General features: G+C 38.0%; 1 protein-coding gene and 1 long non-coding RNA gene across 14 annotated transcripts in view; both read right to left on the minus strand.

Annotated features, from left to right (window-relative positions):
* Positions 1–313: 313 nt before the first annotated feature.
* On the minus strand, positions 314–863 carry LOC121783733. 2 transcript variants are annotated; one of them, XR_006046636.1, is made up of 3 exons: positions 786–863; positions 680–693; positions 314–403 (listed from the first exon to the last, which is right to left on the minus strand). It is a non-coding gene; the product is annotated as an uncharacterized LOC121783733 (long non-coding RNA). The 2 variants fall into 2 exon arrangements; XR_006046635.1 differs by having other exon boundaries at positions 320–465; positions 786–861.
* Positions 864–2,196: 1,333 nt separating this feature from the next.
* LOC121783729 (kinesin-like protein KIN-14A) overlaps positions 2,197–16,036 on the minus strand; it is a 30,524-nt gene continuing 16,684 nt past the window's right edge. For 10 of the 12 annotated variants that reach the window (XM_042181892.1, XM_042181888.1, XM_042181887.1 and 7 more), the window contains 3 exons: positions 2,928–2,997; positions 2,808–2,839; positions 2,197–2,448 (listed from right to left, as the gene is read on the minus strand). In XM_042181892.1, the coding sequence (XP_042037826.1) occupies positions 2,404–2,448; positions 2,808–2,839; positions 2,928–2,997 (147 nt within the window). In that variant the 3' untranslated portion in view covers positions 2,197–2,403. Of the gene's footprint in view, positions 2,449–2,628; positions 2,840–2,907; positions 2,998–16,036 lie in introns of those variants that run through there. The other 2 variants (XM_042181896.1, XM_042181895.1) reach the window with 2 other exon arrangements.

Consider the following 16,036-nt stretch of genomic DNA (forward strand, 5'->3'; position numbering starts at 1 on the left):
CTCTCTGAGTTATGACAGAAACTGCATGATACTTTGATTTTAGAAACCAATACCTCAAGTCCAACAGACTTTGCCATATTTTGAGTTGTTGTGCTGCTGGCCACCTCATCCAGGTATGATACACTTTCAGTTTCACAGAGTTGCAAAAGTTGCAGCGGAAAAAATCACACTTACTTTAAAGAATTAAGGGCATGTTCACACAACCACACCAAGCACAAGTACAAGCACATAAAATTTTAAAGTGTGCTAACTTTACCAACAGTTTTAAGATTTAAACACATATCAACTTATCTTAATTGGAAAGTGCACTCACAATAGATAAAGCTTTAGATTTTAGGCAGGAGATAGCAGCCATGTATGAGGAAATATTGTCTGAGCCCGATAACTTTAAGTTCATGACGGCCTGAACCAGAATCAGAACGCCTCCATTACCCGGTGTGAAAGGAAACCAAAAGTGCACTACTCCTGAATTAAAACAAATAATAAAGACACAAAGGGGGGAAAGGAAAACAGAAAGAATTCAGAAGTGTGAGATTTTATTTAACCGGTAGGATAAAGTTATATGTGCTATTAATAGAACTTGTAATATGCGAAGTCATAAAAGCATACGAAAACCAAAAGGATCAAGATAAAGTGTAAACAGAGACCAAAAAATTATAAGACAGTTACATCCAATCACCTCTACGAGAGTTTCTATTCTCAAAGTTGTAACACCAGTCCCAATGTTATGTAATCCATAAAGCGCACAATGAGAGAAAGTAGCACAGTTAAACGTGATAATTTACTTGCTGAGGTTGATCTAGAAGACCGTGGTAAACCCGATGAGGCAAATTGTATTGACAGCAAAGCACCACTGAGTGACTGCATTGTGGGTTTGAGTAGATTAGCTCACAAAAATAAAGTCGAAAACAAGGTAAAAATAGAAAAAGTATCAAGTGAACTACATCAAAGAAGACAAAGACCATATTACTTGCCTTAGGAAGGGTAGGTGTGTTGTGATGGCTTCATGTAATTAGGAGTCAACTCTCATCTAGAGAACTTGGTGGTCTCTGTTGTAGTGAGATCGAAGAGGGGAATTGCTAATCCACACGAGATGCTGCCAGGTCCGATAAGAGAAAATGATGGGCCTGCAATCTGAAACCAAAATGACCGCGTCGATGATCAGCATTGGCACTATGGGCCAACATCAGGTTAAGTATAAGCCGTTGAAATACTGTTAAGATCCCTCTCTATAAATGCTGCAAAGTGTAGGATATGATGGCAGTATTGTGGCCACTCAATAAGACGGTCCACAAACTGCTCCAATGCCTTACTCCCAAATGAAAACATCATAATGTCATAAATCCAAGGTCAGACTGTAATTCACAATAATAACATTCACTGATAACCTAGGAAGGAACAAACTTCCGAATCTGCAGGCTTCCACAAAGCATCTAAAACAGCTCGTAAAGCAATACCCAACGTAAGGTGAGTCACGCGTTGATGCTTAATGACTGATCTGAAGTAGAAGCATTCACAAAGGATAAACATTATAGGCAAGCTGAAAATTTTACAACATGGTAACATTACAATTAACATAGTTAGGTTGAAGAGTATTTTATGACATTATTTATCTGGGATCATGTTCACTCAGTAAACCAATAATTTGATTTATCAATCATAAACATCAAACGGACAGGTAAAGATAAAAAACTCAAACACAGTAGACTAAGTATAAAACTACCTAACTAGCATATAAGAGATGTTAGGTCAAAATAAATTGTTGAGGAACTTGACCAAACAGATCACTTTAAAAAGAATATGCTGAATTATCACAGTAGCCTCAAGTGCAAAAGGATTGGCACACAGCTTTGAAATCTGACCCAAAAAGAATTTCTTTCCTGCATACAGACAAGAAAAGGGTTACACGTTTAGTGCAACACGTAGAAGAATTCCAAGGACATAAAAATAATAAATTGTTGTATGTATTCCACTTCCTACAACTAAACAAAAAATTATATCTAAATGTATGTACAAAGAAGCGAATAACTAACCACAGATCCTGGTATCGTGTTCTTCAGAATTAGACAAAGCTAGACCAACTTCAATTTTATCAGGTACAAACAAGTGTAGAGCATCAGACTGATTATGCAGAAGTTCTTCATTGATGGATGGCTTTAGTATGAAATGCAGAAGTTAGATTTAATAAATAAAAGTTTGAATATTGAAGCAAATATTGGTTGCAGCTTTATACCCTTCAACTCGCTGGAATAAATAGTGAGGTGGTCAAAACTAAACTGGAGCAGTACTACTCAATGAGACGGTCCAGAAACTGCTCTAATACCTTACTCTCGAAGGAAAACATGGGAATGTCATAAATCCAAGGTTAGACTAAAATTCAAAACAATAACATTAACCAATAACCTAGGAAGGAACAAACTCTTGAATTTGCAAGCTTCCCCAAAGCATCTAAAGCAGCTCAAGCAATACACAGCATATGGTGAGTCACAAGTTGATGCAGCAATACACAGCATATGGTGAGTCACAAGTTGATGCAGCAATACACAACATATGGTGAGTCAGAAGTTGATGCAGCAATACACAAGCAGAAGCATTCACAAAGGATAAACATTACAGGCAAGCTGAAAATTTTAGAACGGGGTAACATTACAACTCATAGTTAAGTTGAATAGTATATTACAACACTATTAATCTGTTCTTATGTTCACTCAGTAAACCAGAATTTGTTGTATCAATCATAATCATCAAACGGACAGGTAAAGAAAACAAACTCAAATATACAGAAATCGAAGTAGTCAAGTATTTACCACATAGTGGCAACAAGCTGCAATTTCCATTCCTGCATTGCAAAAATATTAAAATCATGAGTAAGATCAGTCACCCTGCTACAGTTGGGGCAACACTAACCTCATATAAAGTATCTTTACTTGACACTAATTGAGTCATCAACCAGTTTCCAAGGCCCACGATTTCTTTTTTAGATGCAAGTCCTGCAAACTGAATGCCAAAGTAAAAAGGAAATGTGTGTAGTAAGTAACTGGGAAAGAGCCTATAAAAACATTTAACAGATATATTAAGAAGCCAAGACTTGACAATCAATGGGGTTTACATATCAAAGAAACACTTATATAGCACATATTTGTATAGGGCATATGAGACAAAGAAAAATAGGATGTATCTATGTATGTATGAATTAATTATGCTGCAAGGTAGCAAAAAGTGGATTAGAAAAAGTAGAAAAACGTCAGGCACAGTATAACAAACAAAAATATAATATATGTAACAGATCAATTATAAGCTGCAAAATGCAGCAAAAAATGAATTAAATAAGTAGGAAAAATAGAGGCGCAACAACCAAGAAACAGAAGATCACAAAGCAAGCTCAAAAATCAATAAATAGACTTTTGCCTTCAGTTTTCCACCGTGTCCCCCTCATCTTTTAAGTTAAGAACTCAGTCGCCCACTACCACCCTCGACCTTCAGATCGACTAAGTACTTTCTAGTCTATTTATGTACTAGGAACTATCTCAGAAAACACCTTAGTTCCACGAGAGATAACATTTGCAAGAACGAATCTAAATGCTTAGAGCGGCCTTCAAATTGACTAAGAGTAACACGAGAATATGCTGAATTATCTCAATAGCCTCAAACGCAATGGGATTGGTACACAGCAGCTCTGCAATCTGACTCAAACAGAAAGTCTTTCCTGAATACACAGCCAAGAAAAGGGTTACAGGTTTAGTGCAACAAGTAGAAGAATTCCAAGGAGATAAAAATAATTAAGTGTTGTATGTATTCCACTTCCTACAACTAAATAAAAAATTATGTCTAAATGTATGTACAAAGAAGAGAATAACTAACCACACATCCTGGTATCATGATGATATCGTGTTCTTCAGAATTAGACAAAGCAAGTCCAACCCCAATTTTATCAGGTACCAACAAGTATAGAGCATCATAAAGATTTGGCAATAGTTCTTCATTGATGGCTTTAGTATGAAATGACACACTAAATATCGAACTAAAGTTAGGTTTATTAAATAAATGTTTGAATATTGAAGCAAATATTGGTTGCAGCTTCATACCCTTCAACTCGCTGGAATAAATAGTGAGGTGGTCAAAATTGAACTGGAGCAGTAGTACACTACCCTCCATTCCATCCATTTTGTAATAACAAGTTAAACAATTACCCACACACATCAATTACTTCCCAAACATAAGTCTTGCTCGCCCTCAAGCAAGTTAGATAAATAAGCACATTCACAAGACATTTGATAATCCTCCACCTCAAGTCACGTCAAATCACATGAATCATTTAGAGAAATTAGGTTGAGCCCGAATTCACGCGCGAGTAAGACTTTAGAACAAGAATTGTACACGAACTAATTCCCTAAGAGCTAGGCATCCAATGCTTCAATGTAAGTTCGATTTATGTCTTGGGAGTCTCAAACCATCGTCGCTAATTCATAAAGAGAAGTTCTTCCAGCTATTCTTTATTTTAAGCACATAAGATCTTTCTCCCAAAATCAAGCAAAATTCATCGCTCACAAGTCAATATGATGCATAAATCAAAAGGTCTTTTTCATTTGGATGTAACGGGGCTTTTGGTAAAGGTGTGATCATATTTGGATAAGTAGCTTATCACCATTCTTAAAATGCTAGCACATCCCTCACAACATCCTTCACAATGTCCTTCCCATCTCACTGAATGCGTACAAAATTCTGACAGCTCAACACCCCAAACATGAGATTTTTCTACCATCTAAACCAAGTCATCTTATTCTTTTGAGCATAATTCTGTTTTTTGCTCGATATTCTTTTTTCTAGCCTTGGCTTTTTTAACTCATGAAAGGCTGCCTTTTTATTTTATTTTTTTTACTTGCCTTGGCTTTTTTTTACACATGAAAGGCTGCCTTTTTATTTATTTTTTTCTAGCCTTGGCTTTTTTTTACACATGAAAGGCTGCCTTTTTATTTTTTATTTTTTCAAGCCTTGGCTTTTTTTTACACATTAAAGGCTGCCTTTTTATTTTACTTTTGTTTGAAGAGACAGCTTTTTTCATTTGTATCTCAATATAAATGAATACAACCTAATGAATGTTCCAGGACTTCCATCTTTTCCTTACCACCATAAATACCCTCCCAAGAATGTGCTAGCACTTTAATTTTAGTGACTAGGGTAGAAAATATAGGCCAACAAACGGATATAATAAGTAGGCTAATATAGTGACTTCAAAATTTTCAACAAAGAAATTAGGCTTTTGGGGCTCAAACCGGCTCACTAGTGGTTTATGTAGGGTTAGGCATGTGATAATTTGGATATGAGGCTTTTAGTCCTATTGCCTAAATCATTTTTATGCACCAATATCAACAAGATTGCAACTCATAAAGCTCTCATTCAGTTGATCGGCCCTATGGCTTTTTCAATTAATTTTTCAAAACCGGAATAGTTCTCTCTCCTTAGCTCAAGAAATCGGGCACCAAAGAACACTATTGTCACTGTATTTGAAGCACTGGAAACCTAGTTCTCCAGAAGTTAGTAAGCAACAACAAGTTTACGGACTAACCCTCGAGAGAAACGAACTCTACACTAATAACCCAAAAAAAGTGGTGAAAGTAGTGACAATCAATGGAGAGAAAATCTTGCATGCACACGCAAATAGCAAGTGGTGAAACACTGTTCGTGGAAGCTTTTCGTTCTCACTACAAAGTAGCATAGTACTAGGGCAATTTTTGGATATTTATGAAGCTAATATCCTTTGTTTATCGACTGGTGATGTGTATGAAATCATTAAAAACTAGGGAGATGCACATATTAGAGAGCCGTGACAGACAACCTCTCGAAAATTTACTCTTAATCATAACATGTCAATTAACATTTAAATTCTCTATAAAATTCCACATATCAGGCATGAATGAGAAAAAATAGCAGCTAGGCACTCATGTATAAGTAGGAAACATCTCAAGTTGAGTATATACGGGTTTGAATAACACCCGAAAAAGATGAGAAGTAGAATTACCAGAATCCTCAAAGACCAGGAATTTGACAACTACAAAGATGAGAAGTAGAGCTACTTCTTTTTTCATCAAGGCCGAGTCCAACACAGGAAGCTAGTTGCTCTGCAGTCCACCACTTCCCAAGCTCCTGCAAGAAGAAACAAACTTCATTAAAATCTTATCAAGAAGACAACAAATATGATTATGATAAAAACAGATGCACTTAACATTTTATGGAAAAGGATGACTGATATCCATAGGTTAAGCTAGGTTAAGCCAGAGAGGTTTTACATGGACTAAATGATCTCCGATGCAGAACGAACGATTCGGGACTCAAATTGACTTATAAATAACATACAAAGAAGATTGTCAATCTTAGATATCCTTAAAAATGCATTAAGTACAGAATGCATGCATGCACATAATGATAAATGTGGTGAGTGAAGCAGGTTTATTAAAGAAATGTCAATGCGTTCAGGTAGTAAAAATTCTAATCAGATGACAGGGTAAAATCTAGAAAAACCTGGTTGTTAACAATGCATTCCCGGAACAACTTTTGCTGACACAGGGGCTGTAGAAATTGAAGAGAAGAATCACATTGCTGCCAGAGATGATTCAAGGTCTCTTCAGTAGTAGGGGATGCACTTCTAGATGAATCGTTGGTCTGCAGATACTTGACATCTACACAAACAGCAGCAAATGCTGCCTCTTTGAATATGTACACCTGCCACAAACTCCACTTACTCAGCCACAACATAATTTGATAACACTTTGAAATAACAACAATCAAGAAGATGAAGTGGGAAGATTTATAACATCAAACTAGTAATTTAATGTTCTCAGTTTTCACCAAATCCTGGATTGCTACCTTGTAATACGCAGTCAATGCTTGAGCAACCTCTTGGTAATGTGGAGAAACAATGACTGTCAACAATTGTAGACTGCAAGCTACGAGAGCCGCATGAAGAAGAACCATGTCATTGGGAATGGTGTGAGATTCCTGGATACGAAGTAGTAAGTACATATCTACAAACATCAGATAAATGACCAGGTCAATCAGTTGTTCTGATATCTTCATATCTTCAAGCAATATCTGAAGAAAACATATGATGATATATGAATTAAGGGGCATACTGAGGATGTATACGCATATAACCACATCATAACACGCGTAAAAAATATGTTGCCGATGTTGAGAATGACTATATTTCAAGTACAAAAAACAGGGAAGATAAAATAATAAAGAGCGAGGATCAATGTGAAGATAAGGAGCTGTGAATCAAAGTTATTAAAGGTAAAAGGTTAAAGGGCTCTGGAGAGGTGGAACTAAAAAACCTATAAAGCATTAAGTAGCTCATATCATACAAATGATGGGTGAGTTTATGATCTTAGAAAATAAAATGTAACGACCCGTTAAATCGTTACCTACACGAAAGAATAAACCACGTATCAAATACACTTTCGACAACAAATCGAGACGAAAAGTTGGATAAGAATCGCGTCACATCAGACACGTTTTCCAATTGGATAAGAATCGCGTCACATCAGGCACGTTTTTCAACGCTGCATTAATTACGCGTCACATCGAAACGAAAAGACGTGAATTTTTGTCTTTTATAAATACAACCTCCTTTCATTTCATTTCATTTCTTTCGAAATCGAGAATCCGAGAGAGAGAAGAGAGAGGAGGAGCCGATGGCGGCGGATCCGCGACGGCGGATTCGTGGCAGCGGTGAAGGGAGAGGGACGAATCGTGTCAACGTTTGTTTCTACCGTTCGTTTTTCTTGATTCAAGAAGGTATATTGTTCACTTTCTATCATCCTACCCGTTTTGACCATGTTCTTGAGTCCTACATGCATGTAGAGGGTGTAGGTTTGATAGATCGCAAGTTTAACGGAGGGAAAGTGTGTTTCGTAAGAACTTGTTTGATTTTGCGCTGTTGATTGAAATCATGTGTGTTGGATTGAAATATTTGGTGAATAATATGAGTTTATGTGCAAATATGTGTATGAGGAACGTGTAAGCATGATTATGTGTTATCGAGCATGAAAAAATCGGTGTTTGTGTTGTGGAAGTTTTAAAAACCCTATTTTCGAACTTGAACCAGAAATCTGTGATGCACGACCAGTGACTTATGATCTGTATTTGTCCCATCAAACGAACGAATTTTTCTATGAAATTTTTACTGAGTAAACTTCAAGTTGTTTTCTGTGTCTCGTATAAATTTCAGCCCTTTTTGTCGAAAAATGAATTTTTGAAAAATGTTTGAAGTTGACTGCGCAATTCTGCCAGTAACGTGTGTTCTCGGCCAGAATGTTTCGAAATCTGTTTGAACGACCAAATGACCTCCGATCGATGTGATTCTTGAACTAGATGAAAATTTGAAGTGTCTTCTGAGTCTTGTGAAAATTTCAGCCTTATTGGACATCGTATGAATTTACGGTGAATTTTTCAAATGAACTGCGCAGTGCTACTAGAATTTTATGTTCCGATCAGAGAGTTGCATAAATATTTTGACTGACCAAATGATATGATTTCAGTGTGAAATTTTAACTGGGTGAACTTGAATGTATCTAATGTGTTGTGACCAAATTTTAGCATCATATGAGGAAGGATGAATTTTTGGTGAATTTTTGAAGTTTACTGCGCAATACTGTCAGAAATTATATGTTCTGACCAGAGAGTTCAATATGTGAAATGACTGACTAAATGGCGTGATTTCGATATGAAAATTTTCATGGATGAACTTGAATGTGTCCTCTGTATTGTGACCAAAATTTAGCATCTTTTGAGGTTGGGTGATTTTATAGTAATTTTTACAAAACGGTCGCGCAATTCTGCCAGTTTTCTGCCTTATTAAAATGACACCTAGTTTCAAGATTTAAAAGTGTTATATGATGCATGTATGTCCAAGAAACGTGTTTAAATGTTGAAATCACTTGTGATCAGTTGAAATGTGTTACGCGTGTCTTACACCTATGTGACGTATGCTGGGTTTGGGAAATTGAGGAAAACGACGAGAGAGAAGCGATAGGACATGCATAGTAAGATGATGTTGTGTGAGGCTGACTTGTGTTGTCATTGACAAGGGTGTTGTGTACTCGTGAACTCGAGGATCGAGAGTTGCTAAGTTGGGGTGTGAATTGCTAAGAGAACGAGGTGGGCTTTCTTTTACTAAACTCTTTTACGCTTTCAAAAGTATGATTATGGAGAAATAAGGGTGGTTTAAAGTGTTATGTCATGCCATGATGTTTTGTTTATGAGATTGTTGCCTGATGCCTAGTTCGTCTGAGCTTGCTCCGTTAGGCTATATGGCTGTAATGAATGAATGAAACGAATTCGGGTCTGAGTAGGGCCGCAAACCCTATCAGGCTGTGTACACAAGTGGGATCGTGAGCCGTCCTTGCTAGTCGGCCGGTCTCGTGGGCGAATAGTGTGGCCACACTTTCGTCGCACTATGGAAAGAGAATGTGATTGAATGATTGATGAGAAAGTGGGGAGATTGATTGTCTGGCCAGACTTTGAAATATTTTTGTGTTCTCGTGATATTTCTTAACTACATAAAACTCGAGATCACTGGTATGGATGACATAACTGTTTTTATGAAAATGTTTTTGTCATGAGCCCATTGAGTACAACAAGTACTTTGCATGTGTTTTCCATATGTGCAGGTTGAGCGGGATGTTGCGGTGGATGTTGAGTCGGCATAGGGAATTTGGATGCGTTGTGTCTTCATACATAGGCGTCATCCTTGACTCTCTTTGAAACCTTATTTCCGCTGCTATATATATTTTTGAACTAAAATACTATTCTTTTAAGCTAATTGAGCATTTCTTATGAACTGTTATCCTTAAATGCTATACTTAAATGTTTGACCCTAGGTCACGATCGCCTCGTTTGTAACACCCCTAGTATGGGCGGTCGTGACAGAGTGGAATCAGAGCTTCGTTCTTTCGCTCTGGTCCGAGAGTCTTCTTTCACCTTAAGTCTAGATTAGTAAACCTTAAATTGGAGTGTCATGAAGGCTCAACATCCAAAGCATCACGCTCAACCAAAGAAAGTGAGGTATGTTTTAAGTTGTTGAAAGAATGTGAGATAGATGTATGAAATTGATGATGATATGATGAGGATGTTTTGGCAAGTGTACGCATGTGAATGAATGTTATACGTGAAGCTGAATTTTGATGATATGATTATGTGGAATATGAGTACGATTGACATGAAAATTTAAGCACGTGTGGTATGTTGATCATGATATTGTTATGATGTGATTATATGGAGCATGAGCAAGACTAGTATGATGACTAAGTATGTTTTATATGTGTGAAAGTACTACGACGTGAGCATGTCAACATAGGATGATGGAGTGTTTTACATGAATGACGAAAGTTGATGAGTTGTTTTGAGAATGTTAAAATTTTTAGAAAATAAATGAGTAATCTAAGAATGTTGTTTCAAACATATATGTGAAGTGCATGAGTGTTTTGTTTGGAATACAAATGTGTTATGAGTTTTGAAAGATTTGCATGGTTTGATATGTAGAAAAAAAAAATGGAAAAAGGATTTTGTGGTTGATGTTTTGTAATATTAATGACTCGTTGTCTAGTGGAGTTTGATTGAGGAAAAAATGTTTATGTTATGGAAAGTTGTTAAAAAAAATGAAAAAAAAAAAATTTGAAAAAAAAAAATTTTATAAAAAAAAAAAATTCCTTTTCGATTGGAAAATTTAGCTATGGAAGTGTGATGTTATATATGTTATGAGGTGCGAAGTATGAAGCGTTATTCTATGGAGTGTTTTATACGAGTGATGAAAGTGGATGTTCAAGTATGTTTTGAGTTTTGAGTCAAAACCTTTACTCCAAAGTTGAAAGTGAGATGTGAAAATTTTGATGAAAGTGTGAGAGTCTGAAGAAAATTTTATTTCAAAAGGTTTAAATGATAATGAGAAGTGTGAAAGTGTTTTGCTTTGAGATGTGAAAATGTCGTGTGTTATAGTACTTGTTGTGATATTTTGCTATCTACGAGATGATGAAATGTGTCGTGAACTTAGAGTGCCGAAGATGTAGACCTAGTTGACCACGCGGACCGTAGTTCTAATTTGAAAACTCACCTATTGCTTTCCCGAGCAATGAAAACGAACGAGAATGAAAAGTGGGGCGAAATTTCCAAATTATCGAGATATGAGACTAGAGTATCGAGATAGAGGATGGAGACCAGTGGACCATGAAATTTTTCTATTTCTTGGAATGACGCTATGAACTTTGTATGCGAACATAGAGTGCCTAAGAAGTATGTTAGATTAAATGATATCGAATTTAGTTGTTGACAACTGCAATATCACTTTTCCGAGTGATAGGACAAATGGAAATATGTGGTGTGAACTCGAACTTTATCGAATGATTACAAATTCAGAATCGTTTTTCCCTGAATGACGAGAACAAGGAGAATGCGAAAGGACGTAGCATATGATAAAGAGTTTAAGAAAAGAAGAAGTGCAAATTGAAGAGATGTTCCAAACGAGAAAATGTTCGAGGCAAGAAGAGATGCGAAATGATCCTACAACGGATGTAGAGATCATACCTGCGATCTAATAGATAAATCCGATCTTCGGTCAAACGTAGCGATTCGGCGAAAACGACCGTTATAGCATGTTGAGAGCGCGAGTATAACTACAACGTTTTAAGAAAATGACGATTATCACGTGCAAGGAATATATGAAGATATGGCTTTCGACTACTGTTATTAGTTGTAACGACACGATGAATCTCAACTTGGAATCCGCAATTTAGTAGAACGATGTTACCATGTTCGGCCTCAGAAAGATGAACGAGAGAGTGTGACCCTCGTGGCTATAATGAATGATTTTAATCAGCAGTACTTACTTGGATCCTAAGAAATTCTTTCTACGTTCTTTCGATTAACGGGGAGCCCTGTTCAATTTAAGACTCTGTTTGACTCAAACCTTGCAAGTAATGCTCATTATTTCTTTTTCCTATGTCATGTCATGACTCATTTTTCAGTTCTTGAAAATTTGTGCTTGTCTTTGTAACTTTGGACATCTTGATTAGTAGTCTTCTTTGATTCATCTTTTGTAAGGACAATATTTTGACTTTATGAACTTCCGCCTTTGAGCTTCATTTCTAAAGTTGTTTGCAGTTATGACTTTCAGTACGATCCCATTCCCAAACATGTTTCTTCAAAGGATGGAATATTCTTCTTGGAACTTTTGTACACCTTTTTATTTGGTAACTATGCATGCGGCAAGTTCTTCCTTGCAGAAGTGAAAAATTTTTTTAGCTCAGTTTCACTACACATATTGTTTCATGCTCAATGATTTTTTTTCTGCAACACCAAGTTAAGGCTACTGTGTCTCTTTTTCCTTAACGTGGTTGATCTAGCCGATCTTCCTAAAAAAAAGTTCACTTCACGTTGGTTGCAACCCTGTGAATCCATTGATGTGACATCATTATTCAATAACATGATGTCGTCGAACCATGATCAGTGCTACCTCATGACATTTGTCTATGCTTCTAAATCCTCCCACGATTGATCATCTCGTGTCATGACATGTGTGAACCATCATTCATTGATTTTGCAAATTTGATTTGACAATTGAAATATCTTATTTGGCAGCCTACTATGTAATTTGAGACCTGATTCAGTTTCATCCTGTTTTCAAGGCCTATCTCATATTCTTTCGAGCTCTCGTCAGAAGTAAAGTCTCAACCTTTATGAGTTTATTTGAAACCTTAATTTCCAGAATGAACATGATCAAGATCAATGAAACTTAGACCCTGCCTTACTTTTTCAAACCAATTTATGCAAGTTGGTGATGAGATCTAAAAGAGTCGAACTAGAAGTGTTGTTCTTGTTTTCTTGATTAATTCTACAACCTTTCTGATTAAGACACCTTCAGCAGTGTTGCTACAATTTTGAATTCAGTTCATATCCAAGTAAGACTGCATGATCAATTTTCGAGTTCTTGATACTAGACTTGGAGGAAATGGAGGGGTTGAGCTTTTCGAATGCACACGGGGGAATAAGTTTCTATACTCAGACATGCGTAAAAGTGATGCACCAGCCAGAGGCAAATTTCTTTTCAAACCCCTGGCGACGAGCCGACTATTTTTTGTAAGGGATTTCTTTAAATCGACAAACCTCTATAATCTCCGCATTGCAAGCAACCATGATGATAAGGAAAGGGCGTCCGGCGTATCTTGTGTACTTGAACGGAGAGGAAAGGAAGGAATTGAGAGTGGAAGAAGTGGCAGTAGTACTAGATTTTCTCGATGTGTTTTACAGAAGCTTTGTCTGGACCGCCAACCGACAGACAATTAGAGTTCACTATTGATTTGGAACCAGGGCCTGCGCCAGTATCGAAGGCGCCATACCGAATGGCCCCTAAAGAGTTGGCAGAGTTGAAGATTCAGTTGCAAGAATTGTTAGACTTAGGTTTTATCCGACCTAGTGTGACACCGTGGGGAGCGCCGGTGTTGTTCGTAAAGAAAAAAGGATGAAACGGTGAGAATGTGCATCGATTACCGTGAGCTCGACAAGATGACCTGAAGAATAAGTACCCACTGCCGAGGATTAATTATTTGTTTGACCAACTTCGAGGAGCGGACATATTTTCAAAAAAAAATGGACTTGAGGTCGGGATATCATCAACTTAAGGTCCGACGAGAGGATGTACTTAAAACTGCTTTTCACACTCGTTATGGCCATTATGAATTCGTAGTGATGCCATTTAGGCTGACCAACGCCCCGGCCGTCTTCATGGACTTGATGAACCGAGTTTTCCACGAGTATCTTGACAAGTTCGTGTTAGTCTTCTTCGACGATGTTTTAGTATACTCGAAGAACGAGGAGGAACATGGAGGGCATCTGCAAACTGTGTTGGAAACGTTACGAAGGGAGAAGCTTTATGCCAAGTTTAATAAATATGAATTTTAGTTGACTCGAGTGAACTTTCTTGGTCATATCGTGACGGCAAATGAGATTCAAGTAGACCCCGCAAAGGTTTAGACTGTGCAAAATTTGAAATCGCAGAAAACGCCGAGTGAAATCCGCAGTTTCTTGGGATTGGCGGGATACTACCGATGCTTCATCGAGGGATTCTCTAAAATCGCGAGACCAATGACACAATTGTTGAAGAAAGGAATCAAAGAGGTTTGGACGCCAGAATGCGAGGCGAGTTTCCAACGATTGAAATAAAAGTTGACCACAACACTTGTTCTAACGGTGCCGGCAGCCAACAAGGACTTCGCCGTCTCTACTGATACATCAAAAGTAGGACTTGGATGCGTGTTACTGCAAGATGGGAAGGTGATAGCATATGCTTCCCGACAGTTGAGACCGAATGAGCTGAATTTTCCGACTCATGATTTGGAACTAGCAGCAGTAGTGCACGCACTGAAAATTTGGAGACACCATCTCTATGGAGTGTGATGTGAGATTTATACGGATCATAAGAGTCTCAAGTACTCGAGCAGAAGGAGCTAAACATGCGACAATGACGTTGGTTAGAAGTCGTGAAAGACTATGACTGTGGTATTCACTATCATCCGGGCAAGGCGAACGCAGTAGCCGATGCTTTGAGTAGGAAGAACCAACCGCAAATAGCTTATTTCCTAACGCTAGAGGAAGCGTTGATTCGCGAATTCGATAGAATGAGATTGGAAATAGTAAAAGAGCCCGAGACAGTAGGAGAAAGAATAACGACGCTAGTGATTGAGTCAGATTTGAGAACCAAGCTCATAGAAGCCCAACGACGTGATGAGAAGTTGGAAGAATTTCGTGTGAAGGTGAGAGCCGAGAAGCTCGATCATTATCGTGAGGAGGCGGGTAATGTTTTGACGTACGATGGACGATTGGGTGTGCCGAGCGATGAGGCGCTAAAAGATGAGATTATAAGTGAAGCACAATACGCCTTATACTGTTCACCTAGGAAGTACGAAGATGTATCGAGATTTGAAGCAACGTTTTTGGTGGAATGGGATGAAAGGAGACGTAGCGTCACATGTGGAACGATGTCTAGCGTGCCAACAAGTGAATGCCTTACACCAGCGGCCATATGAGAAGTTGCAACCACTCGAAATTCCCGAATGGAAGTGGGAGCATATAGCCATGGACTTCGTGATGAGTTTGCAAAAGTCACATAAGGGCAACACTGCGATTTGGGTGATTATCGATCGACTGACTAAAAGCGCGCACTTCTTACCGATTAAAGATTTCCTATGGATCGGAAAAATTAGCTAAGATCTACGTGAGTGAGATTGTACGTTTGCATGGAGTGCCAAAGACTTTTGTGTCCGACCGCGATACGAAAATCACATCAAAGTTTTGGATGAGTTTGCAACGAGATTTGGGCACGCAATTGAACTTCAGAACTGCTTATCACCCGCAATCGGATGGACAGTCAGAGAGGACGATTCAAACGCTTGAGAATATGCTACGAGCCGTTGTCTTAGATTGAGAGGAAAGTTGGGAAACTGTTCTGCCGTTGGTTGAATTCACCTACAACAATAACTACCAAGCGACGATCGAAATGGCTCCGTATGAAGCTTTATATGGCAGGAAGTGTCAATCCCCACTATTGGAATGAAGTTGGCGAGAGGAAGATGTTAAGACCCAACGCTATAAAGGAAATGACCGAAATTTTGCATCAAATCCGCGCAAGGATCAAGAAAGCTCAAGATAGGCAAAAGTCGTATGCTGACGTGCGTCGAACGGAAATCAAATTCTACGTTGGTGATAAAGTGTTCTTGAAAGTACCCCCGACGAAAGAAGTTGTGAGGTTTGGAATGTAGGGCAAGTTGAAATCGCGCTTTGTAGGACCGTACGAGTTTATCGATGAAGTAGGTCCTGTAGCGTACAGTTTGGCGTTACCTCCCAGTTTGGGAATGTACGTGTTTGACCCCAAGCATGTGATTCGTCAAGAAAAAGTGATCCTAAACCCCGACATGAGCTACGAGGAAAGGCCAGAGGCAATCCTAGATCGGAAGATACAAGAGTTGCGAAACAAGTCGATAGCATTCGT

The sequence above is a fragment of the Salvia splendens genome, chromosome 21, assembly GCF_004379255.2.
Source record: "Salvia splendens isolate huo1 chromosome 21, SspV2, whole genome shotgun sequence".
NCBI classification, from domain to species: Eukaryota; Viridiplantae; Streptophyta; class Magnoliopsida; order Lamiales; family Lamiaceae; genus Salvia; species Salvia splendens.